This window comes from Anser anser (genome assembly GCF_964211835.1).
Source record: "Anser anser genome assembly, chromosome: 3".
In the NCBI taxonomy this organism is placed as follows: domain Eukaryota; kingdom Metazoa; phylum Chordata; class Aves; order Anseriformes; family Anatidae; genus Anser; species Anser anser.
In genome coordinates this window covers 87,218,246-87,242,978 of record NC_139722.1, presented here as the reverse complement: position 1 = coordinate 87,242,978, position 24,733 = coordinate 87,218,246, and the positions used below count along the sequence as shown (strand labels likewise).

Sequence of the window (24,733 nt, the reverse complement as noted above, 5' to 3'; positions counted from 1 at the left end):
AATTTAGCTCTAGAGATTGCCTCAGTTAGCCACAGCTGTTTTGTTTGGGAGCAAGAGCCCTGAAGTCAGACTTGCACTGAGCCACACAGCCTCATGCTACATGGACACAAACAGTGCTCATTTCTGAAGCCATTTATCTCCAAACTGAACTGCAGACAGAAACAATTTGTTTGATCAGACCAGTTTTCTATGGCATTTTACCTTTTACTTTTAAATTTAATAAAGTTCCATAGGCTGAACTAATCCAAAATAAAATTTCTGTAATTGAGACTTGTGTAGCTTTCTAGTACTGGTAATTTTCTTTGACTACAATCAAAGAGCAGCACAGAACCATGTGCGAGTTTTGCAACCCACTCTTTGCTAGACAGTAGCTCTGCACACGGTCATTCCGAGCGCACGAGATGCTCAGGCATCAGCTGTCTGTAGGCAAGTTCAGGCATTTTCTTCTGTAGTGTCAGAAATTCCAGCCTGTCCGAAGCGGAAGAGAGATTCAAAACAATCTTCTGTTGTTTCAAGGATGAGAAGGTTTGTGATTCCAGCACTTTGGACGTTCCTTTAGTATACAGAAGGATTTGTACCAGACTCCTGAAGGACACTGGTGCAAGTGCTGTGAACTTTCCATTAAATGAAAGGGAAGGAAATTGACAAACTTTATTCCTGTGTCAGTACAAACAAAATATAGAAAAGCTTTCAGTTTTTCAAAAGCTGTGCTGATAAGGAGTTTAGAAAAGAAAAGGATACAGTTAATTTGAATTAGCCCATAACAATGTTAAAGGACAACACGTTGTACGCTTTTGTTTGCCTGCAAATATATTTAAACAAGCTAGGTGAAAAAAAATATTGGCTTCTTACTCTTCAGACTGTATTACTTTGTGCAATAAACTTCTCATTAAACACAACTGTAGGACCACTCTGGAAGTCCTTTGGTCCTGCATCTAGGAACAGTGATTAGGACTAAAACAAATCTGTAACTATTATTACAAGTCAGTGCAATTATTTATACGTGATTTTATGTGATTATGTATATGCAATTGCACAGTCTGAAGGAAAGAAACATTATTTTGTGGCACCTGTGGTCTGTAAAAGATATTAAAAAACATAGGAAACTGATGTAATCATAGAAAAAAATCAGATTTACACAGTGAGGTATCTAGTAGATAAAGTCCACAGCAGCACATTAGAAATCACTTTTGTGTTCAGATTCCGCAAGTTATGTACAGTGCCTACCTTCAGCAAGATTTGTTTTCTCTGTCTACCTCACAAGCCTATCCCAATCCATTAATCTTTAGACAACTCCAGAGGAAAGACAGATGTGTAGGTTGATACCGGTGTCTTTTTATTACTATTTAAAACACAGTAGACGAGACCTTAAGGCATAACCCTGAGAGACAGAAGGCTTATTTCCAAGTCACCACATAGGGTGGAGGTGAAATCATGGAAAATAGCATGGAAAGATATCCCAACAGAAGCAGCTCTACCTAAAACATTCCCAGCTTAATATTTTCTTTAAAAACATCAGTAATGGAGGAACTGCAACCAACTAAACAATTCTACAGTTCAAATACGGTAACTAAACTCAAATTACATCATGGGAAATTCAGGTTAGACAGAAACAGGAAACAAAAGGAAGCGTCCTAGGTTTCATTACTTTTCCCATCTTTAGGGTATATGTGGGTATATGTAATACTGTTTATTACCTTCCTCCAACCTGCAAGAGTTGTTGCTAAGAGGACCGATTCTGGGTGTCCCTGCCACCATCTTCTCCTGCAGACTAAATACACTCATTCCTTTCAGATTTTATTTTTCTTGATAAGTTCATGCCATTAAATGTCTCATTGTTTCTGTGGCTTTCCTCTATGCTATCCCCCTTCTGCCCATACAACCTTCTAGAAGAGGAACTTTTTAACACTCAGCATTAAGTTACAGTAAACCTAGCACAGAAAACCACCTGGGTGGCCAAAGGAGGAGCTGGGGCCACCAAACGCTGTGGCTGTGCTCTAAACACCCCGCTACGGTGTGACATTTTCTAGATAAAATGTCGAGCAATTCCTGGAAGCAAGCCATGTTCTTTGTAAGGGAGGAATACATTTAAATCCCAGTAGTCTCTGTCAATCTATCACAGAGAAAATACATGCTGTGATCAGTTTAGCCCTAGGCATGTTCATAGGACACAAGCATCTGCAAAAATCTCAGCACCATTAAAAGTACTGGCATACCCCATCATTCATCACCAGTCCATCTGTGTGATATGCCTCCAGTGTATGAGAAAAGCTTAATATTTCAGAAAAAAAGACCTAAATATGTTAGCACAAGGGCCTGATTTGGCATTATAGCTAAATGATGATGCTCAGCAGTAGGATCCTAGCACAGGTCTAACCATCTCCTCCTCCTCTCTTAAAAAAATAAATTAATTCTAACCTTGTCCTCCAAAGTGTTGTCGACTTTGTTGAGGTTTAAGTGTGTACTGAGAGTCAGAACATAACCGGAGACATTAGCTTACCAATAGAATTCCCTTTGGCAAAAACAAACAAACAAACAAAAAACATTACTTCACCAAAATAAATACTAGAAGTTACTTCACTTTACTTTTAAAACCATACCAAACTGCACCATCTAGCATTTAATATTCTTTGTACATGACATACGATCAGTTCCACAGAATATAAGTAGTATCTTCGTTTTCATTAATAAATGAATAAATGAAGTAAGTTAGACTTCGTATTTGACTGGCCTCCAGTTTTCTGCACCTTCTTTTTTCCTTCTCTTTTAAATGTAACTGGTAATTGCACATATCGTTTCGGATACTTTTCCCAGTTTGACTACAGCAAGTATAATCCAGGTTCAGAGGATCTAAAACATTTGACATAGCTTGGTAGATTAGCCTGTTTTTTCAGTGTAGTAGACCAAATTCTCACATGACCGTGACTGGTGATTAACCTTGATTTTCAAATACTGCTAAAATGTTCTGAGTCAAAACAAGCAAGCACGAAAAAACAATAACACGCCCCCCAAACACTAATTCTTCTTATCTTTTTGGAACAAGGGTATCTTCTTTTCATATTAATCTTCCATTTATTATTTACTTCTCCATTTGTTATCTTTTGCTCCTTGAAAGCGACATTTTGTGTCTTGATTTTTCTTACAGATTATCCATTCTGTACTACCAGTACTCCCACTTTAGCAAGGTTTGTATCCAACTATTGTTTTTGAAGAAAAGCACAATTCTCATTAATACCATTTGTTCATTCTTCACTTTCCATACAATCCTTCCAGCTCTTTGACAGCTTAACCAAAATAAAACATGAACTTCAAGAGAGCAACTTTATTATCTCTCCTGCTCTATGAAAAAAACAAAACCTACCATTTCACAGTTATGTTCTATCTTTGCATTCTCACGTAATCCCCTCTAGTCACTGGGATCAACTCTAGAACAGTTCTTCTCAATTTGATGTCAAAAATATCCTGAACATATCCCAGTAACTGGCTGGACAATCTCAATGGTTTTTATTTTAAAGTAGGTCTCTATTTAAAGTAAAAAAAACAGCTCCTATTTTTTTAGATGCCTGGAGAGAGATATGCAGCAATGTTTAATTAGGATCACGATTATATTTAGTTCTTTGCTCTAGGACAGACACTTGCCCTGGTCAAATCCTTATTTCTTAAGAGTAAAAGGCAAATAATATTTTTCTTTGTCATGTAAGTTTTGTAAGGATTAGTGCAATGAATAATGAATGGGATCCTGACAACTGATGCCTGTGGGGTGTTCCACTTGGACTCTAGTCCTTCCTCTTTAGCAGAAATTTTCCTTGCTGACACAATATTCCCCATGTAAGATTTCTTTTAGTATTCATTGATGCTCCCTTTAGAAATAGGTGATTCATATTTCCCTTTAGAAATGATAGCATCACCTCTAACCTTTTCCACACTGTGAGCTTAATAACAGAATAACAACTGCTGTGAGGAGTAATTGCACCAACAGGTGACAAGAAGTGTAATTAGAGAGGGATTTAATTTCTCCTGCAACACAGTATCAATACCATAGACTCAAGAAAGCCAAGAGGTTAAGAGAAAAGAAAAATTGCTTATGTCATTGGTATTTTCTCAAATGCAGAAAAAAATTAAAGAAGTGGTTATGAAACAGAGGTCGTGTGTCACATCAGGTGAGCGAGCATGATGATTTAGGAGCTCACTTCCATAACACCATATGATCAAGAAGAGTACAGCCTGAAACAGCAGTATAGAAATGGTCACAGTTTCAAGCCCCAGTGGAAGTTGTCATCTTTTCTTCCCCATATCAATACCTGTTACTGTTGGGCAATGGAAGTTGAGAGCTCACCTCCTGGGGGGGGCAAGGGAGCAGCAGTGGCTCCACAGCCACTCCTGGCAAGGTCAGATGCTGAAATCATTGCTCCTACGTGGCTGTGGCAGAAAGCAGTCACCTTGGACCAGTTGGATGCAGTGACTACCAGGACCACTCTCACACATGCAATTTGATGTCTTTCATAAGACCATCAGAGACCCTTTTAAAGTAGCTGCTGCATTCAAGGAAACTTATCCAAAAGTGGAAGCCCTGACTGACAGAAGTAAGCAGCTGCAGGATGCTCTAGCAATATGCTCTCAAATTTCTAAGGCACAGCTCAGTCACTACGTGCTTTAGCGCAACCTACATTCAAGAGGCCCATGCGTCAATAGCTAATTAGAGAACAGGCAGTTTGGATGCTCTCGTTTCCAAACATTTCCACTCTTGCTGCACATGCAGCTTTCAATCTCTTTAGATTCATTTATTGATGCTTGTAATTGAATGCTGAATCATTTTTTTTTCCTTACAACCTCTCCTATGAGAAAAGGCAGCACACCACAATTAGCAGACAAAAATAAATGAGTAATAAATGTTGAGTGGATCAGGAGAAACCTTGAATTCATTTCAATAAAATGAAGGCTTTGGGGAAAGGCTGCACCTTGGGAATTTCTTGCTCAGTTTTCCCCCAGATTTATAACATATTCTATCCAGAATCCTCTAGAAGGAAAGCAGATTCCAATACCCATGCATTAATTGTAATGGTGAATTATTGTAACCCACAGCAGTGTTTTAAAAAGCATAAAATTATGTCTCCAGCTAGTATATCAGCTTAATGTAAAATATTCTGTTTTCTGCTTATATTCATGATGCTTAAAATCTCACACAGAAATACTAAGAAGCATCCTCTTTCTATAGTATATTTTTTGCTTATCACCAATGAGAAAGTTTTTAAGCATTTTCTAAATGCTGAACAGACAGTAGGTAAAACTTAACTCAATAACAAACTCCAGTTTCAATAAATTGAAACATTCGAACTGTTTCCAAGCAGAAGTAAGCATTATTTTGGTGATAAATAATATTTACACAATTATGTGACAAACTACGAGAAACACAAGATTACACAGGATGGGGAGCATAAGGACACAGACAATATACATTGGAAGCAAGAAAATGATGAGTGTATTGATTGACTGCTGTTCTTATAATGAGGAATAGGATCATAGGCCATGGGCAAGGACACTTCCAGGTTGCCCAAAGCCCCATCCAACCTGACTTTGAACACTTCCAGGGATGAGGCATCCACAGCTTCTCTGGGCAACCTGTGCCAGTGCCTTACCACCATCATAGTGGAGGATTTCTTCCTAATATCCAATCTAAACCTACCTTCTTTCAGTTTTAGGCTAAAGTAAAGTTGTCCTATTACAACACTCCCTGACAGAGTCCCTCCCCAGCTTTCCTGGAGGCCTCCTTTAGGTACTGGAAGGCTGCTGTAAGGTCTCCCCAGAGTCTTCTCTTTCTCCAGGCTGAACAACCCCTGGTTTTGTCTGTATTTGTGTTTGGGATTGCCCCAGTGCAGGTACAGGGCCTTGCTGAACCTCATGAGGTTCACACAGGCCCACCTCTCAAGACTGTCCAGGTCCCTCTGGATGGCATCCCTCCCCTCCAGTGTGTTGCCCATGACACACACACAGCTCTGTCATCAGCAAATAACAACAGCTCCAAGATCTACAACGAATGACTGCTGCTGAGCTTTCTCTCTCCACCGATTAACATGCTTTTCTAAGACGGACTGACCTAGCGTTAGTTTGAGACAGCATGCACTGGTTACAAGGAGAACCACGCAGAACCTACAAATCTTTCATGGAGCTTCCAAAGAAGTTTTATATTAAATCAAGGAAAAAATGTTTGTGAAACAAAGACTGATCCATCCACCAAATGCTGACAAACAACAAAGACAACCTACTGCTAATGGAGTCTCAATGCTATATGTGTTTTGCTGCCCTTACGCATGAACTACCCCTCAACACCAGCCAGCTGATCCGCAACAGCAGGCTCTTCTCTATCCTTTCCAGGCTGCCTCCCCAACCTCCCTCTGCCATCCCACCCCATTCACACACACTTGTAGTAAGTGGTACAGAAGGCTGGCCTGCTTCAACACAGCACATCATCAGGCTTACTTAAAAACACAATGTGCTTACCCCAGAATACACAAAGTGTATTTTTTTTTTTCAGTCTCCATACAGTTATTCTTAATACATTCCTTTATGTCAAGGTAACTCAGATAATCAGTATTATTTCTGAGAGCTTTTTTTTTTTATTCCCCCCACCTCCCTAATTCTATCATTAAATAGATACTATAACAGCAGGAAGACTATATGAATGTCACTGCACGTCATATTTTATTAAACCCTCCTGCCTGTTTTCATAGGTCTTCAAACCCAAGAATTAATTGAATTAGTTCATAACACTGATTATTTAATGTCCCCACATACCATCTATAAATCCATTAACTTGCATTTGATTAAAACTTGCTCTTTAAAAAGGCAGCAAATCTTAATTGGAAAGGATGAAGATAAGGAATTCAGTATCTCCCTGAGTTTGTGCCAACAGCTAGCCACCCTCACCGCTGAGAACAGTCTGTCCTAGATCTTAACTGATTTGGCTCTTGTTACATTGATGGCTTTTTTTTTTTTTAATGAAGTGAAGAAATTGATCTAAGCCTATCATTGTAAGGTATTTTCTCCATGTTGTATTAACAGTACACCTCTTCTGCACTTGCTAGCGTTTCAAGACACTTCTGAAAGCCAGAATCAGATTTTAACATTTAAATGTCACTCTCATGAACAAAATTCCTGCCTCCTTTTCTTTTTAAACTAAGGAAGTAAGGGTAGGGATATAAATATATATAAATATATAAATATATTTATCTTTATATAGAAATAAATTAATGTTATAACTATGTATTATTTTATATTGTATTATATATTTATAATATATAAAAATGAACTTGACCACCCTAAAATGCACTTGCAAATCCCCAAACTATAAAGCAGTGCAAATTAAGTTTTATGACCATCTTGTCCTTTTCACCAACGATCTGCCACACAGCCCAAGTGTGGCACAGAGAACTCTCTTAAGCAGGAGTTTTAGAGTTGCTCCCATCTTGTTGACATATATATATACATATATATATATATGTCAACAATATATATATATGTGTGTATATATATATATATATGAAGGTGAAAAAACTGAAGGTTTATAAGTAAATAAATATATGTATATATATATTTAAACCTTCAGGCCTACAACTATCCTCTTTCCATAAAAAGCATCATTGATATTAAATATTAAATATTACTTAATAAATATTAATTAGTAAATACTGAACCAACATGTAATTTCTTATGCTCAGAAATTATCTGAGCATGCAACATTTCAAAATGTTTTTTCTACTGCCATTGATCAATAGCAAAATACCTAAGTCTTTTCCCAACTCATCACATACACCACGGTGCCATCCTGAGATACAGTCATTTCCATGACAAATTTAGTATTTTAAAATCATTTTTCTAAATATTTATATCTGCAAGCAAAAAAAAGAAAAAAGAGAAACTGTCTATTCCTACACTGATTTACAATTTCCAAGGGTTTTACATCTGTGCCAAAAATTACTTTGCAAGTGCCTTTTTTTTTTTTTTTTAAAGCAAGCCCAACTGTCTAAATAGTATGCACATGTTCACAGTGCTGCAAAAAGCACTTCCAGGGTTTAGCAAAAAAAAAAAAAAAAAATCACTTCTAAAGGAAATCCAGTGTTTGCTACTGGCAAAAGAGCACCTGGAAAACAAGCAGAAAGGAAGACTTTCACTAAATTTCAAATTCCCTGAGGTTATAGGGAAAAATGCTTTAGAAATTAAAGGAACATGATGACTTACAAATGATAAATTTTCCCACTTAAATATCTTCAATAAAACTTCCAATTCCTTCTTACTGAATGAACTTCAAGAAAATTCTCTCTTATATCTTGACAACATAATAAAAATAACCAAATACCCAGCATCTCCCACAGACATAAAATCCTCCTCTCCAGGTACAAGAGAAAACTTCACGTACCATTGACACATTCAAAGACATCACAGCACTTGCCAGGTGTTCCATCTCCACGTGAGACTATTTGGGGAACGGAGCCTGCCTCACACATGGGGAAACCACATAAACCAGAGAGACACTCGCATCTGAAACCAAAGAAAAGTAAGGAAAAACCCATAAATAAATGAAGCCACACATAAAGGGAAAGAATAAGCAAATGGAAAATGGAAATCTATAGCATAAGTTCCAGTATTAGTATATTTATATTTTAGAATCATCTCTTTTTAATCTAATGACCAAGATCATTTACCAATCTAAACTGTTCTTTTTTTTTTTTTTTTGATAATTATTTTAATCGTTTGAACTCTTCTAGGTCAAGCAACAAAAGGTTATACTGTGTTACTTCAATACCCCAGTAGCATAGGTAAAAATTCAGGAAAATATTGTTTCAAGATTGTTTGAAAAATAACGATATTCTTTAGATTTTTAAAACAGGCTTCTCTTTCAATTCCATGAATAATCAAAACTGATGAAATACTAATAGCAGTAACTGCACCTATTTGGAAGAAATAGCACCCTTACATTAGGAAACCGTATTATACCCAGTTTTACATAGGGAATAATTAAAGACATTCTGCAGAATCATTACATTTAAGCCAAATGAAAATAACTGCAGGTGTCTTCTCCATGCAAGTAAAATTTAGTTATTTAAGAAAATAGCCTAAAGAATTGGAAGACAAAATGTAGATAAACAGCAGTTGCATTTGTTTCCAGATTCTTTGCTTTATGATTACCATAATTGTTTAGAAGTCAAACAATTCAGATTTTCAGTGAGTTTACATTTAACACAGTCCTTGCCCCAAACATTGGGCATACTAATGGAATAAACAGCAATGTTTCAATAAAAATGAACACAATGAACAAAGAGAAATATTCAAATATCATAGCCAAGAATGTCATGGTATAGCACGTAAATTTTCAATTGAAGTTGACAGGTTTTTTATCTTTAAAAAAATTGTAGGTTAATTTGGCATCCTGCAAATACTTATGAGCTTCAAAAGGAAACAAAAAACTGAGCAGATCTTTTAATTACAAGTTAAAGAAATGAAAATAAGAACTCTAGCTGCTAATAACTATTGCAAATATATTTATGCATTCCAAGACAACCCCCAAATTAAAGCATCCATAAGAAACACCATCAGTAATTAATGGGCTTGCTTAATCTTTATTCTTAAAAACTAAGAAGATTGATTCTCCTCTGCCATGACTGTCTTGTTAATTGCCCAACAGCCACTGCATCTTAGACCAGGGCTCAATGAATGACGAAGGGTCTCTCAACAGACAGAGTAAACAGCTCTCCCTTTAAGTCTCATCAGCACTGGAAAAATGTAAAATTCTACATTGTAAAGTATTACTTAAAAGGAAATTTGCAAGGAGTACAAGTAAACTCAAGTAATCTCAGAGGACCTTTAACATACTATCATAAAAGTATTTTTTAAATATTGTATTATGGCACTATATTATTATAAAGGGAAAAATGAGTCATTGAAAAAAATAGTATTATTACATCACATTTCACAAATAAGGTTAAATATGTCCAGATAAGCAACATAACACTATATGCACATATATCGTAAAGTACAGTGACGACTTTAAAATGTATTTCATTTTGGGATTTTGTTTCATAGCGTTGTTCTTAGCATAATAGTAAAGGATAATAAACTAAAACAACAAAAAATATGAGTAAAGAAACCCAGGATTTATTTATCATACCTTTACTTTTGACATTTTTTTCCCCACAACTTATTTGTAAATTAAAAAAAAAAGGTGGGAAATATTTTATTTTCTGTATGCCTTTGTCTTCACAGACGTAGGGGGAAAAAAAGAAGCAACATTGCTTCTGCTGCATGGGATCAAAAAACCAAAAGTATTTGTGACAGTAGCTTCCTTTTAAGATAACTCAGTCCCTCCTCTCCTCTTCAGCCTGACAATGAAGGGTTAGGGTTGGGATGGTACAAAGCAAAAATGAAGAAAAAGATGTGGGATGCACACCTGTCAGAAAGGTTTCTTCAAAGAAAATTACAAGAAAACATTTATCCCTCCTTTGTTTTCCCTTTTCCTTATCCTACAAAACCTAGCAGATATTACTGGAAAATATATTCAAGAGTACCAGCAGAGGAAGGCTATGTATGACACCTTTTGGCCAAAAGAAAGGAAAAAGCCGAGAGTACGCTAAGACATGCAAGTAATCTTACAGGAATCCATACTATCTAACCTTTCTTTGCCCCAGTAAGAAGAATATATTTATTGAGGAAAAACAAAAAACAACACAACCCCCCACCCCTCCCCACCAACAAAACAAAAACAAACAAAACCAACAAACAAAAGAAGCAAAAAAACTCAAATCAGCCAATTAGCACTGTCATGCTCAAGAAATCAGTATCTAACCCATCCAGCAGTCATTGCTTTAGAAGCTGCTTTTCCCTTCCAACAATAAAACCCTGAAATAAGTGCCTACATATTCCTGAAGAAGAAAAAAGTCTTTTAAAAGTACATATAACAAAACAAGTACAGACAAAATCAAAGTAATTTTATAAACCTTGATAAAAAAAATAGGTTGCACTTCAACCACCCTATGTTGAATACACAAATAACCACTGGGAAAATGTGCAGATCAAACTTCATATAAGTTCACTCTTTTTTTTTCCACAGAGAAAATGGCAAACATGCTGGAAACATAGTTGTGGACCAAGTCTTGTGGACCATAGCTGTTTCCAAGTCTTGTGAGCTGAAAGTACCACTCAGTCATATCACCTTCACAACAACCTTTTCCAGACATGCCTGTGTCCTCTCTATTGCTTGCCTCTCAAATTATCATGAATCACTTGTGTTCCAGGATAATATGAAATGGTTATATTAATAACTCATACCTTTTTTTTTGTTCTCTCACCTTCTTCTCAGTCAACTGCTTTTAAAATTAATCAGCCAAAAAAGTAAACCCAAAAAACTGAATAACTTATGATTGACAATCTTCTAAAACATGGGCTGAAAAAGAAGTTTAGAAGATTGTTGGGAGCCAACGTTTCTTTTTTTGCAGAAACAAATCCCTTCCAGTCAGAATAATCAAAACTTAGCATACTAATTCAAAAACAGGAAAACAAAACAGATATAACAGTGTAAGCAAAACAAAACTCCACCCTCCAAAAGTTTTAATAAATTGACTTCCCATTTGGATTAAAAAAAAAGTCCCTGCATGGGAGAATGTCAAAGCAGCAAATAGTCTCAGATGGACTTAAATAGTCTGCATTCTTTTCAGCCAGCTCTGCTAGGAAAATCTTTGACCATCTTCCAGGCTATTAGCATGGAAAACATTGTTTTGGAGACAGAAGTCTTTCAGTAAGAAACCCAAGGAATTCTGGTAGCTGAGCACAGCTGTAGCACTGCCAGAACAACAACATCTGGAAATTCTGAAAAAGTGATCCAGTTCTTAATAAGAGAGCAAAATCAGCTTTATAGTACTAGATTATTTCTGAAGTGCTTTTTGGAGAAGAGGGACGGAAGAGAAGTTGTATTCCAGCTTTGTACATCATCACAGGCAGCTATCCATGTGCAGGGTGTATCTTAGCCTTGCTACTGAGCATTAGGTTTGGAGAAAGGTTAGTAGGCTAGATTTGCTGTAAGTCTGCTGACGGTGACCATGCCCCCTCCCTAAATAATTTCTATAAGATTGAGCAGTTCACAATGTTGCCTCTGAGCTGCTCTTTCTGTAACCATAACTTGTCTAGGGAAAGCATGCGCAGCCTAAGTTACTATAAGGAAAGCTTCCAAGAGAGAAGGCAAATTTACACGTTGCCTTGTCTCTTTACACGGGCTACAGCTACACTACTATTACATGAAATAGCACGGGCATTGACAAAATGCAAGATTAAAAAGAGGTCAGTATTTGAGGTACTAAGAATCACTCAGTATCTCCCCCTCACATACCTTATTAGCAAAGGCTGTAAAGCAAACTCATATATCAGAATACCAACAAATACCCTAAAAGAAGTGAAGTTAGGACAGAGGAACATGTCCTTTTAGCAAGTAAGGACAGTTCTGTAAGAGAATACAGAGCATTTTTATAAGGGCCCAGAAAGAAAAAAAGGAGAATCAAACAGTCATCCAAGAGGCGTCACAGAGTGCAACTTGAAAAGGTGGCAGGACAGCCAGGAAGAAACCAAGATGCCTAGCTAAGAAGTCAGCTTTACACAAGTTTGACAGAATTTTTGAAAGAACGGACTGAACCTGACAGGCAAAAAGGAACTGTGTCCAGTTCTTCAGGTTAAAAAAGAAAAATAAATAAATCCTAGAAATTTCAAAAACAGCAAGAAGAGCTTCAGTATATAAAGGACCAGATACAAGACTACTCTCAAAATCCAGCTGTGTTCATTAACCAATGCTTTACAGACTGAGAAAGGTAACAGCTTCAGTAATACAAATGACCAAATGTTTCATGTGAATTTCCTGCAGTTTTTAAATTCTTCAAAGCTGAAATAACTTCATCACTTGTTTTGTTTTGTTTTCATTTCTGACATAATTTTTCATTTTTTCATTTTTATCACCAAAAATGTAAAAATGAAAAGGCTGAAGGAAAAAATAATCAAACAGAGCACTTGTAAATGACATTTTTTATTTAAAATCTAATTAATCTTGGTTCATTTACTTCTGTTATTGAATAGATGAAAAGAGAGGAGGGCTTAGTAGCCTCAGAAAAGCTGTTTTGATGGTTGGATCAAAAGTGTTCTCCAGGCCCAAGGCATAATGGCTATGAAAATAAGAACAGGCACTCTAGAGAAAAAGACTTAGTACCAGTGAATGGGAAGGTTAGAGTGGGGGTTAGGTGGGGAGAGGGATATTTATTTTAAGGATCAAAACAAAATCAAGTCTGAAGCACTGAGACTGGAGAAAAGCATTCCTGAAACATACGTCACATTCCTTTGCAGATCTTATCACAGTCCTCTGTTTTTGGTCCTTGCAGGAATCTAATACAAGTTATATTACTTTTAGTAGCACTTGTGTTAAGCTAAATGTAATAGAGAAAACTCCCACAGATCTGTCAGTAGTATAAACTACTGAAAGATACTCTAAAAGAGGGAATATTCAGAAGAGAACTTTCTGCATTATCAAAGGCTGGTGAAATGGTGCCAAGGAAAAAGATTAAATGCAAGAAAGACCCTCCCTACCATCCAGCATATGGTATAAGAGATGTTATAACAAAATGAAATATTAACATGATAATCTCATGAAATCAACAAAGGATTCTGTCCGTACTACCTACACCTGAAGCCACAATGTGAGTTAAGTAGGCAGCATGTTGAGTTTTAAGCTGGAGAAGTTACAGCTTAAGGAATCAACCAAATGCCAGCTTTAGAAAAGGTTAACTTTAGTCCTAGATAAAAAGCGTCACTGCAAACAAAGCCATTTGGACACCTCCATCCAATCGCTTCAGATAGAATTTTTTTTTAAATCTTCAGACATACTGTTGGAGAGTTTTAGCCCACAAGTTCAGGGTCACTGCTTTATACATTTTGTGTTTTCAGTTTTGAATATATGACTAAGCCAGTCAGTAACGAAAGTATTCTTTCTTCCTAGATAGCTTTTAGTATTTTATTTTGGAGATCAATAATAAACCCACAGAAGGAGATGACAGATGAACTGTGGATGGTGAATATAAGAAGTATTATTTGACCATTTCCAAATGCTCAAAAATATTTCATTGTTTCTATATCAACTAAATGTCTCATATGGAAGTGCTTCCTATTCTAAGTCTCCAGGGGGGTTACTTACCTAGAAATCATACCTAGTATGCTCCCAAGCTCCCAAGAAAGAATTCTCTTCCAAAATTTTAGATATATGCATAGATACAAATGTTATTACAAACATATACCCAATATAATAGTGCATTTTTCCATGATTATAGTATATAGATATATATATGGAAGTATATTTATACATAGGAAAAATTTAGACATTACAAAAGCTGATTATCTAGCTTTTAATTAAATATACTGCAAAAAAAAAAAGGAACTGATTTCATGCATATTTTCTGTATTATTACTGTTAGGAACTACGAAACGTGCTAAGGAGGGGAAGAGTTGTAAAATCATCATTCACATCAAGTAGATTATAATCTTTCCAGGGTTTACTAGAATCCAAACTGTTCATTTGACTAGATGACTTTATTTCATCCTTTGACTAACATTAAATTAACTTGTCTGTTTTCCAGACAAATGAGAAGGGAAAAGAGAACAGTCACAAAAACATCATACCGTGAAACAAGCAGACATGCAACCACTGGCCAAGTACACTGATATATGTATAGACCTTTTAGAATTCATCAGTACATGAATAAAACAACAAAAGCCAGTCCAATCCTGCACTTTTCTCATATTTTACCATAACAGATTATATTTTTATCTTAGACGTCTTTTTTTTTTTTTTAACCACAAGATTACTGTTTCAATTACCGTTTTCTTAGGTTTATCAGCCTCACCTTTCATAATATCATAACAACATTTCAAACCCAAAGATTGAGTATACCTAAAAATTGTTTTCATCTTCCACTTAACAAAGATACAAATTATAAGGGTCTGGAACTAGATCAATTCGCAGAAAGGACATTTGTATCAACTCCAAGCATTTATTGCTTTACCAAATTAGTAATGTTTTGTTATGGTACAGTGCTCTTTATGTGACATATTAGGAAGTATAATTCCAAACCCTCCTGGTCACTTTTTTTCCCTCATTTAAATAGAGTTAAAAAAAAAAACCCCAAAACACTAAATATTATGCATTCCTGAGTATGTTGCTGTCCTGAGATGATTTCTCCACTTTGCTCTATGCTGCTTAGCAGAATAACTTTGAGAAATCATTCTAATATTTAAGTCAAAAAGGAACAAAATTCATTTATATCTCTCCATTCTTTGTTAAGCTGACATACAAATGAACACCTGTAACAAGGCAGACTGAAGAGTCATCTAGCACAAATTCCTGCCTCAAGCCATTTGAGCTCACTGGCTTGTACTAAGTAAACAAAAAAGTTTTGGAAAAAGGTGTGGCAAGTGTCACTGTAACTATTTTTCCAGGACATCAATAAACTGCTTCATCACCATAGCATGAAACATAGCTCTGGGTTCCTTCTGAGAAGACCCATGAGGGGCTGAAACAGTTCTAGCAGAACACATCACAGAGTACACTAGAGTGACAGCTGTGATCTTTACAGACACGGTCTATGCTGTCAAATATCAGGATCTTGGTAAGTAAGTTAATAATTTATTTCCTTTTCCCATAGACAGTGGTCTATTCAAGATATCTAGGAAACAATATGTCTCCCTAAAACGAAGTCATCAGGGACTCAAGATAAGCAAACAACCTCCACGCCCCCAAAACAAAACAAACAAAAAAAACAGAAACCAAAACACACATTATTTTTGAATTTATCTGATGGTTTAATTTGAGGTCCCCCTTCCTTCTTTGAAAGAAAAAAAAAATATATTCCACATTTAGCTTTTCCATGTCCTCCACAGTAATTTTTCATACCCCTGAATGCAACTCTGTACAAGTTTAGGAAGGATACATCAACTAAGACTCTCTTTGGCAACTGTTCCATGCTGTGATCATACCTACTGCCATTCTCTCCACTAACTTCACTGTAAGTTTTCATGTAAGATTGGCCAGAAAGCTAACTGTTAGGAAGGGGCAAAAGTGATCTTCCCCAAAACGTGGTAGTTTATCTTCCAAATGTATTCCATTATGAACTTCATTTAAAATCAAGTCCAGAATATTGCTCCAGAATCCCAGCATTTCTGAAACCAAACAACTCCATTCAATTAATCAGATCTTATTCATGTAGCAGGAGCCACGTATGCAAGAAATGTAACCCCGTTCTAGTAATAAGTTTCTTGAAATTCCACAATTAAAATTTCAAGGAAGAGGAGTGGACTACTAATTATTTTAAAACGGTTAACAAACCTTCAGTTTTGCTTCTCAAATATTAAACAATTTAAGAAGGAAAAAAAAGAAACAGTAGTTTGGGGCTGCTGAAAACTGACACCGTTTCCTGCTATTTTCTAGAGAAAACAGAACTTCAAACTTTTTCGATACAACATCGGTAATGTTGACATTATTTCCTGCTCTGAGTATTGTCAGCAAACTGCTGGGAAATTCTCTTATCTATATCTCTTCTAAACTGCAAACATACAAGTGATAATTCTATTGCTTTTTTATGTATATGGGTCTCCCTGGGCATGCAGTTATGAGTTTGAGAACAACTGTCAAATACATTATTGATCTTTGTGTTACAAACACAAATTTGCCTGTTCATGTCAGCAACTATTCTGAACTAAATCACATATTCAATTACCAAACAAATTAATCAGCTGAGTAAGTAGAAGCAACGGAGAAAAATGTAGTGGGAAGTGAGTAGAGGAGGGAGCAACATTCAGTGTGTTCAAGGTATACACTAATCCTTAGACCGACCAGTGAAAACTAAGATTTGTAACAGAAGAATGTCCACCACCTTGCTTATTGTAAGTTGTCTGAGTTCAATGACCAGCTTGCTTTGCCACAAAACAACAAAACAGCAGATTTTATAGACACCACAATCTCATTCTGCTTCCAAGCATAAAATACCAGCATAGCATCTAAAAGCAAATTAAAGTAACTCTTAATTTTATCTACCTGGATTAAAATTTCTTCTTAAATTGAAAAGTGAAGGAGTAAATATAACTAACAGCAACTGGTCAGAAAAATTACTAGCTATACTTTTTCATAAAAACTGTTATATAAAAAAAGGAAGATGCTTGTATAACTATTATCAACACGTTTTTCCCATGTGCAAAAGCTGTCCCTCTCTATCCCACCCCCTTTAGGAGTAACGGGCACCTTCCTTTAGGCACCATTTTCTTGCAATTCAGTACTTTCTTGGAGTTGATAGAAAGAGCGTGGATGTATATTTATAGCTTATAAAATACAGGTGCAAAATGCTGATCTTATAAAAGATGCATGCAGTGATCCCTATATTTATAATTTACAGCTTCTCCTGCAGAAGATTTGCATAATATTTCTTCTGAAAATGTTCTCAAGTTTGACAGATTTTGACACTCAGAAGTCAGCCATCAGTCTCCATAAACATCTTTTCATTGTCTCAAGAGCTTCTGTTCAAGTTTTACTGATGAGGCTTTTTTAAAAAAATACTTTTTTATCATCTTTTTCTCATTTGTGGGCTTCAGGAAAACATGGTTCCTCCCCAAACAGCCCATATTGTGAGGCTGGGTGCCAGGGCTACAGTAACTACCATCACTCTGAGAACATCTAGGAATTGCTGAGACAGCTGCACTAAGTGAGGAAGAAGGGGATTGCTCTAACTTTGGATCCAGCAATTCACTACATCTTCTGAGAGGCCAAAATGGAGAAGATGGACATTGACAATGGGTTGCCTATATAGGTCACATGTGCCCTGCTTTTATGCTCATTTTTTGTGGATATTCAGTACAGTGCACTCAGCAAACGGCACTGAGTAACACTTTTTCACTTAACATATCTGATTGAAGAAAAATGGTTTTCCTGGAAAAAGTATTTTCTATCTCCTGACTTTTGAGGATTTCTCTTTAAAAACTAAAGTATGTTAAATTGCCTAAACTCCTAATTCCAGATATTATGAAGCTTCACAAAACTGCAGTGGTCTGTTTAGACTTTTCATCAACTCTGTTAAAATCCAATTGCAAGCCTGAGCTTGATGTAGGATGGCTTCCACTAGCATCAATGGAAGCCTTTCCTTTGACAAAAACTACCTCTTCAGTAAGGAATAATCTCCAAGTCAACACCACATGTTACAACACCATAGTACTTCTATTAGTACTTCAGATGGAAAAATGGTCTGATAGATTTAAAGTACAGTAGGAACAACCTGAGCAAGATGGCCATGATAGCTAGGAAAACGAAGTTCCAACAGTCTGATGAAAGAACTGAAGGCATGGCAAAGTTTCTGCAGCACCTTAACATGCTTTTGTTAGACCTCAGGTCCAGCTACAAAGGTTATTCAGAAGTCAAATCCTGAACAGAAATCTCAGGAAGATACAGGTGCTTGGATTTTGTCTTACCAGTTCCAGCTGAACTTTCCTGTAACAAAAACTGGGATCCACAACCACTTTCTCTTGGATACCATATCTTGATGGGTGGAGGAGAAGGATCTAAAAATTCTAAAACAAATACAAGGGAGACCTCTGTATCAGCAAAAAAATGCTTAAAAGAGGTGACTGGTACTTGGGGAAGAGAGAAAAATTGCATCTCCTGAAAAACCATGACTGCTCTATAAAGAAGGTTGGTGAATCCTGTACTGAACACTCAAACAAATGATATATCATAAAATTAAGGTTTTCCAACAGTAGGAAGACCTAAGAAAAGAATACAGGCAAATATGAAATAATCATGTTATGAACAGGAGCAAAGCTGAAAAGAACTGGCCCAGACAAGCAGTTGAGAAGAACTAACCACAACATCTCCTACTGAATGGGACAGATGCACAGATGATCAGGGATTCAGAGGCCACCTCTACAGTTGCTTTCAGAAGAATAACACTATCCAACCAGCCATGTCTCGTACCCTCAAATATAATGCAAATAATAGCTCAAAAGAAGACTTACAACTATAGAATTCCCAGGTATGGTTCAGGTGGCCACCATAAAAGAAGAAGAAAAGGACCATGCAGGTTTATGTCTAGCTGCTGCTAGGATTCCCTAGACACTGGTAAAACAAGAAACACAGAATACATACCAGTGGCTCATAGATCTAATACAGTGATATGTTGTGGACACAACAGATGTTACAAAGGAGGATAAAGTACCTTAAAAAGCAATTGCTTACTAGGTAAAGCAATCTAGAAAGATAACAAAATCATGAATTTATATTTAAATGCTCTCTGAAGAAATACGATTTTTGTAGAAACAGTTGCCATAAGATCTATTTCATTTCACTAAAATGAAAGGACAGTCAAGTTGACTTGACTGATATCTACAAGTTTTCTAAAAAATAAAATCAAAAATGCTAATTATAAATTTCTCCAGTGGCATCCATGTTGTGCCAAAGACAGCTAAGTTCAATTAGAAACAAAAGGCTACAAATAATAAATCAGGCAATTTCTTCCTTTAGAATCAAAGTCAACCTAGTAAGGGTATACGAAACTTAGAGAATGATATAAATTACTACTATTCTTTAATGTTGTCTTCAGAATTGCTAAATAAAGCATATGAATTTTTTAAAAATACATAGTACAATACAGATACAAAAGACTGTTTCTTTAATAAAAATATTTATTATTATTATACATATATTTTACTTTAGGTATGATAATAAATTCTGGTTTTGTACTGTTTTAAGTTGCATTCAATTTCCACATAAAACATAGCTTAAAATAAACCTTGAATAAATAAATGATTGGCTACTACATGCAAGTATCGCTCATTTTCTTAAGTTGTAAAAACTGTAACTATCTGAGAATCTAAATGAACTGTTGTTTACTTCTCTTTACCAAGATATATCTTGGTAAATTTAGTATGTTACCTGGTACCAGCAGTAAAATTTGCATTTAATTCCAAATCAACATCTTTTAATGTTTAAGCTTATAAATAAAATCAAAATACTTCTGAAAAATTTATATGTGCAATTCAAATAATGCAAATAAGAATGCTAAAAGTTTGCTTTAACTTTTATCATTTGTTCAAGAAAAGGATCGAAGTAAATTTTTGAAAATCTTTGTGTTAATAACAAAAATGTAAAATATATCAGCAGCTTTCTTATTCATTAAGTATCTACAGGTTGCTTTATTCCTTTCCTAGAACCATATATTTTTAATGGAAAAATCTCTCTTTATATTGGGAAATAAAATCCAACAAACAAATATTTACTGTTCACTGTATTAGATTCAACTTATAATGCAGACATATTAACTGGTATCCCTTCTTATGCTATTTAGCCTAAGTACTCTCTCTCTAATACTTGTCTTCAATATGCAACTTGAGTGTTAACTCAGACTTTTTTATTGCTACTTCTTTTAAAGAAAATGTAAAAGTTTAAAGCATAGAGTTAAATGCTTTAAAACTTAAGTAGACAGACTGAATTCATTTGTGGCTATAATTTACAAATTCTACACTACTGCATATAAAATAAAAGTGAAAATCTGTTTTCTTACACATTAACAGCAGCATCATTGACAAGTACTATGTAAGAAAATGTATCTTCTTAAATTTCAATAGCAGAGATCAAATTCATTTCAAATCAAATTCAAGAGATCTTCATAAATACTGTAGAATATAATCATATTTTTATTAAATCGAGTATATTCCTGTTTTAAACACATATATTTTAGAATTGTGCTATGAAACAAAGTTGTATTTTCTTGGAAGATTAAACAGCTGTCCTCATACTATGCTTTTTATTTATTTATTTATTTTTAATGGGGCAGGGTGGAGTTAGACTGCTTTCCAGTTAAAGCTTTAGGAATGGGAAAAACAAAATACACATGTGAATTGCCCCCCCCAAAAGCAGTGAGTAGTTTCTACATTGTAATCACTGATATTTTATATTACCATCCAGAGAACTAACATTTTTGCTAGTCAAATAATTTTTTTTTTTTTGACACTGAAAACCAAACTCTGGCATTGCCAATCATAGCAGCCACAGATTGAGACATTTTAACTGCATATAAAGTAAAATTAACATGGCAAAGACTATTCAAACATAGAAAAAAATTCTATGACTAATTCATTGAAGAAACTTTTTCAGAGGTTTTCTTCTAAACAATAAGCCTATAGTCCTACTCCTCCACGCTACTCTATCCAATTGAAAGTTCTGCATTTGCTATGCTATCCAACCATCTGTAACTAAGCGATGGTGAATTGGTCTGAATCAAAAAAATCTTGATTCGCTCATCCCTCAAGCCTTGGAGTCTTTTGGACTCCAATTTTGCAAGAAAATAATGGAATCTGTCAAGAGCCCTTCTTCACTTTTATCTGAAATATGAAGTGATTAATCATCATGACTTATATTCCTGTTTCATTTAGCTCACTCCTCTTAAAGTTTGTTTGTAATTTGTTATTTGCTTCTGCTGAGGTTCATTTGCATGTTCTTTCTCTTGTCCTTCCACCACAACCTTGAAACTGCTTTTTTAAAGCTAAGACTGAGACACAAGACACAGGACTTGATATTTTGATAGACAAACACATACCAATTATTTTTGAGCCTTTTCTAATCTAGAACATATTTGGGCTTCTGGTGTGAACTTTTTAAATAAGTAGGTCAAGTGAACATCTTGCTGGGATTTAGTGAACGTACTCCTAAATGCTTCTTTCTTCTCAGGAAAGCATGTTATATTATCAGCAAGATGTTGACTCATTGTGACTGATTCCCTTCCAAAATCTGGGGAAGATGGGTGTGGGAAATGTTTGTCTTCAATGTTAAGGAGTTTGGGAAAGTGGATACGTTTCTATTTCATAAAAGCAAAGCTTGTAATACAATATTAATTAGACACCCTTCCCCCCCCCCCCCCCCCCCCCTTTTTCTTTTTAGCCAATACAAGGAAGAGGACTAGTGAGTACACAGCACAGAAATTGAGGGGAAGGAGATCATATGGTCAGATTTTTAAAGCAAGTATAGTATCTTCAAAAGACAGAATCAAGTTTCAGAAAACTGTAAGAGCAACACTGGTTGTTTTTATCTATAATTGCATTCTTTAATCCTTATCAATTCAATCTTTTATCATTTTTTCCACCAGTTTTCTCAAAATTGATATCAAGATAACCAGGCTTTAATTAATTGTTTTTTCTTCTTTCAAACATTGGCACAGTACTAACACCTCTCTTGTTCTCTAGAATTTTCTTGGTTTATCTGGTTTTTATTCAAAGCTTGACCAAGAAGAGACAGGGAAAAAAATAATAATAATAAAAAAAATCTCTGTGGTTACAGAGCACTTTGCAAACCTTGAAGCTACCAGGTCTGCAACAGGTGTGGACACTGGAAACTGGAGCAAGGGAAAAGACCATACTTAGATGACATGGAGAGAGAACGCAGTAGCAGGAGTATAAAGCTAGAACAGGGAGAAAGGAAACCCACAAAAGAATCAATTTACTAATGACTGTAATAAAGAGAGCAATCAAAAACGTAATGAGGATGTAAAAATATTTAGTGTGATGCTACTTGATCGTACTGTTTACTCTTCTGCATATAATTCCATGAAGAATGCATATGAGCAATAGAGATAAAAGCCAATAGCAATCACAGAAGTCAGGCCCTGTTACAGGCCATTCTTCATAGATATAAAAAAAGACATTTTGATAAAGAATTTTGCATTTACAAAAAATTCTCAGTGATCTGAAAGATTTAAAGAAAATTCATTCACAACAGAAAAACTGGATACATTAATAGGATATGAATTGTTTTCCTAGCATATTGCAAATAAGAAGTTAGACAAGAACAAGAAGCAGGACATACATTGATCTGCTCCTGCTGTATGTGAAGTTGTCAGCTGTTAACTGAATCAGTGACAGGCACTCATTCGTCATTTACCACAATATTCATTGCTTTCCACTTCTGTTGTTAAGCCTGTATTTTAGTAGCAGTAAACAAAAATTCTAACTTTTGAAAAAGTCATAATAAAAATAGTTTGATGAAGACTAAAAACTATGATTTTATGAATCACTCTTTCCTTTAAATTAATTACTCTTATATGTTCAGAAAAACGATGTCACTCATTTTGAATTTAATTCTAATGATTAGAAAGAGCTATGATATGGATTTAGGTGGTCCTGAACTGAATTATAGCCAATGCATTGTTAATATTCACCATGTTTATTACGAAATTCCCAAATCAAGGAAAAATGCCTTCTTTTCCATGGGTAGAGTCATTTATCCATAAACCTCCACTTCCACTTTTTCTGTAGTTTTCAAATGAAACGCTCATTGGATATTAAGATCTTCACTTCAGATATAAAGGTCCAACGTTTCCTCAGATCCTATCAGTTTCTAACCTGAATTCAAAGAATTTGATTTTCATGTTCAAAAGTAACTGAACTTAGTTTCCCTTTCTGCTCTCTTTTCATACATATACTTCTTTCTCTAATCTTCATCAGCTCTTTCTTTTTGGCTGTTCCTGTGTCCCTTGTGTTCATTTATTCACCCACACTTCAAGTACTATTCTTATCACCAGCACATGAATGACCACTGCTGTGCTTCTGAAGGAAGACAGTGCCATAGAGCTTCTAAATAATTAAATAAATTGCCAGCAGGCACACAACATGTAAAGCATTTACATGGCCTTAATGCTGCCAGATTTGTCTGTCCTTCTTCCCTTCCCACTAACTCTGCTAACAAGTGTGTTATTGGTTATGCTGAATAGGCAACATAGGCTGAGCCACAAAATTAAAATTAAGAGTACAAGACTCATGTAACTGTTTCAACCTGCCTGCAGACTAAGCTATGCTAATTATGTTTTGCAGTTTTACACATCAAGGAGGACAGAAATTTTCACTCACTCACACACACACACAAAAAAAAACACTCAAATTCTGATCTGATCATAAGACTCCAGGAGCTCAGAACTCATCTGTCCCAGCCCTGATCCCCTGTTACACTCTGATCCCAGTAATGCACAGCAGTCAGATTTCCAAGTGGTTTGAGGGTGATTCAGAGTTATTTGATAATTCACACACTCTGAGCCTGCTTGTACAATTAGGGTCTTGGTGTGCAGGAGACTGGACTACTGTTTTGGTCACTTACATAACATACAAGTAAATTTCAGTTATCACTTACATTTAACACATAGCAAAACAACTGGCTATATTTTTTAAATATTATCAAAGAAAGAAAAAATGACTCTTTCAAGGACTTGTTTGCTCTAAGTGTATTATGTAAGATCAGTTCTCATGTGTGCCCTAGAAATTGAAAATATTTTCAAATGATCATTTTTCTGAAGTAAATGAAGTTTGATTTTCTTGGTATTGTGTTCATTAATAGAAGGAATGCTGACATTATCATCTACAAAGATGAAAGTGGATAGTGTCCATTTCTCCCACCCAAGCAATAAAAAAGTAAACCACAACTTTTACCAATATATTACACTGCAGAAATATAAAACCCAATTTTATTTTTCAAAACAAAAACAATTTGACTTATCTACCAGTTTTTAATCCAGCAAGTTAAAAGAAAGTTGAAAGTAATAATTTAACATTAACGTAAATTTTAGATTGTGCAAAATCTATGTTAATCTAAACTAGAAACATAGGAAGTTTTGTTTCTTTGACTTTACAATCTACC

The 24,733-nt window shown here is 35.4% G+C and overlaps 1 protein-coding gene across 2 annotated transcripts in view; it reads right to left on the bottom strand.

The window, feature by feature from the left end:
- CRIM1 (cysteine rich transmembrane BMP regulator 1) overlaps positions 1–24,733 on the bottom strand; it is a 181,263-nt gene that overhangs the window by 61,517 nt on the left and 95,013 nt on the right. For both annotated transcript variants that reach the window (XM_083830091.1, XM_083830090.1), the window contains one exon: positions 8,414–8,535. In XM_083830091.1, the coding sequence (XP_083686217.1) occupies positions 8,414–8,535 (122 nt within the window). The remainder of the gene's footprint in view (positions 1–8,413; positions 8,536–24,733) is intronic.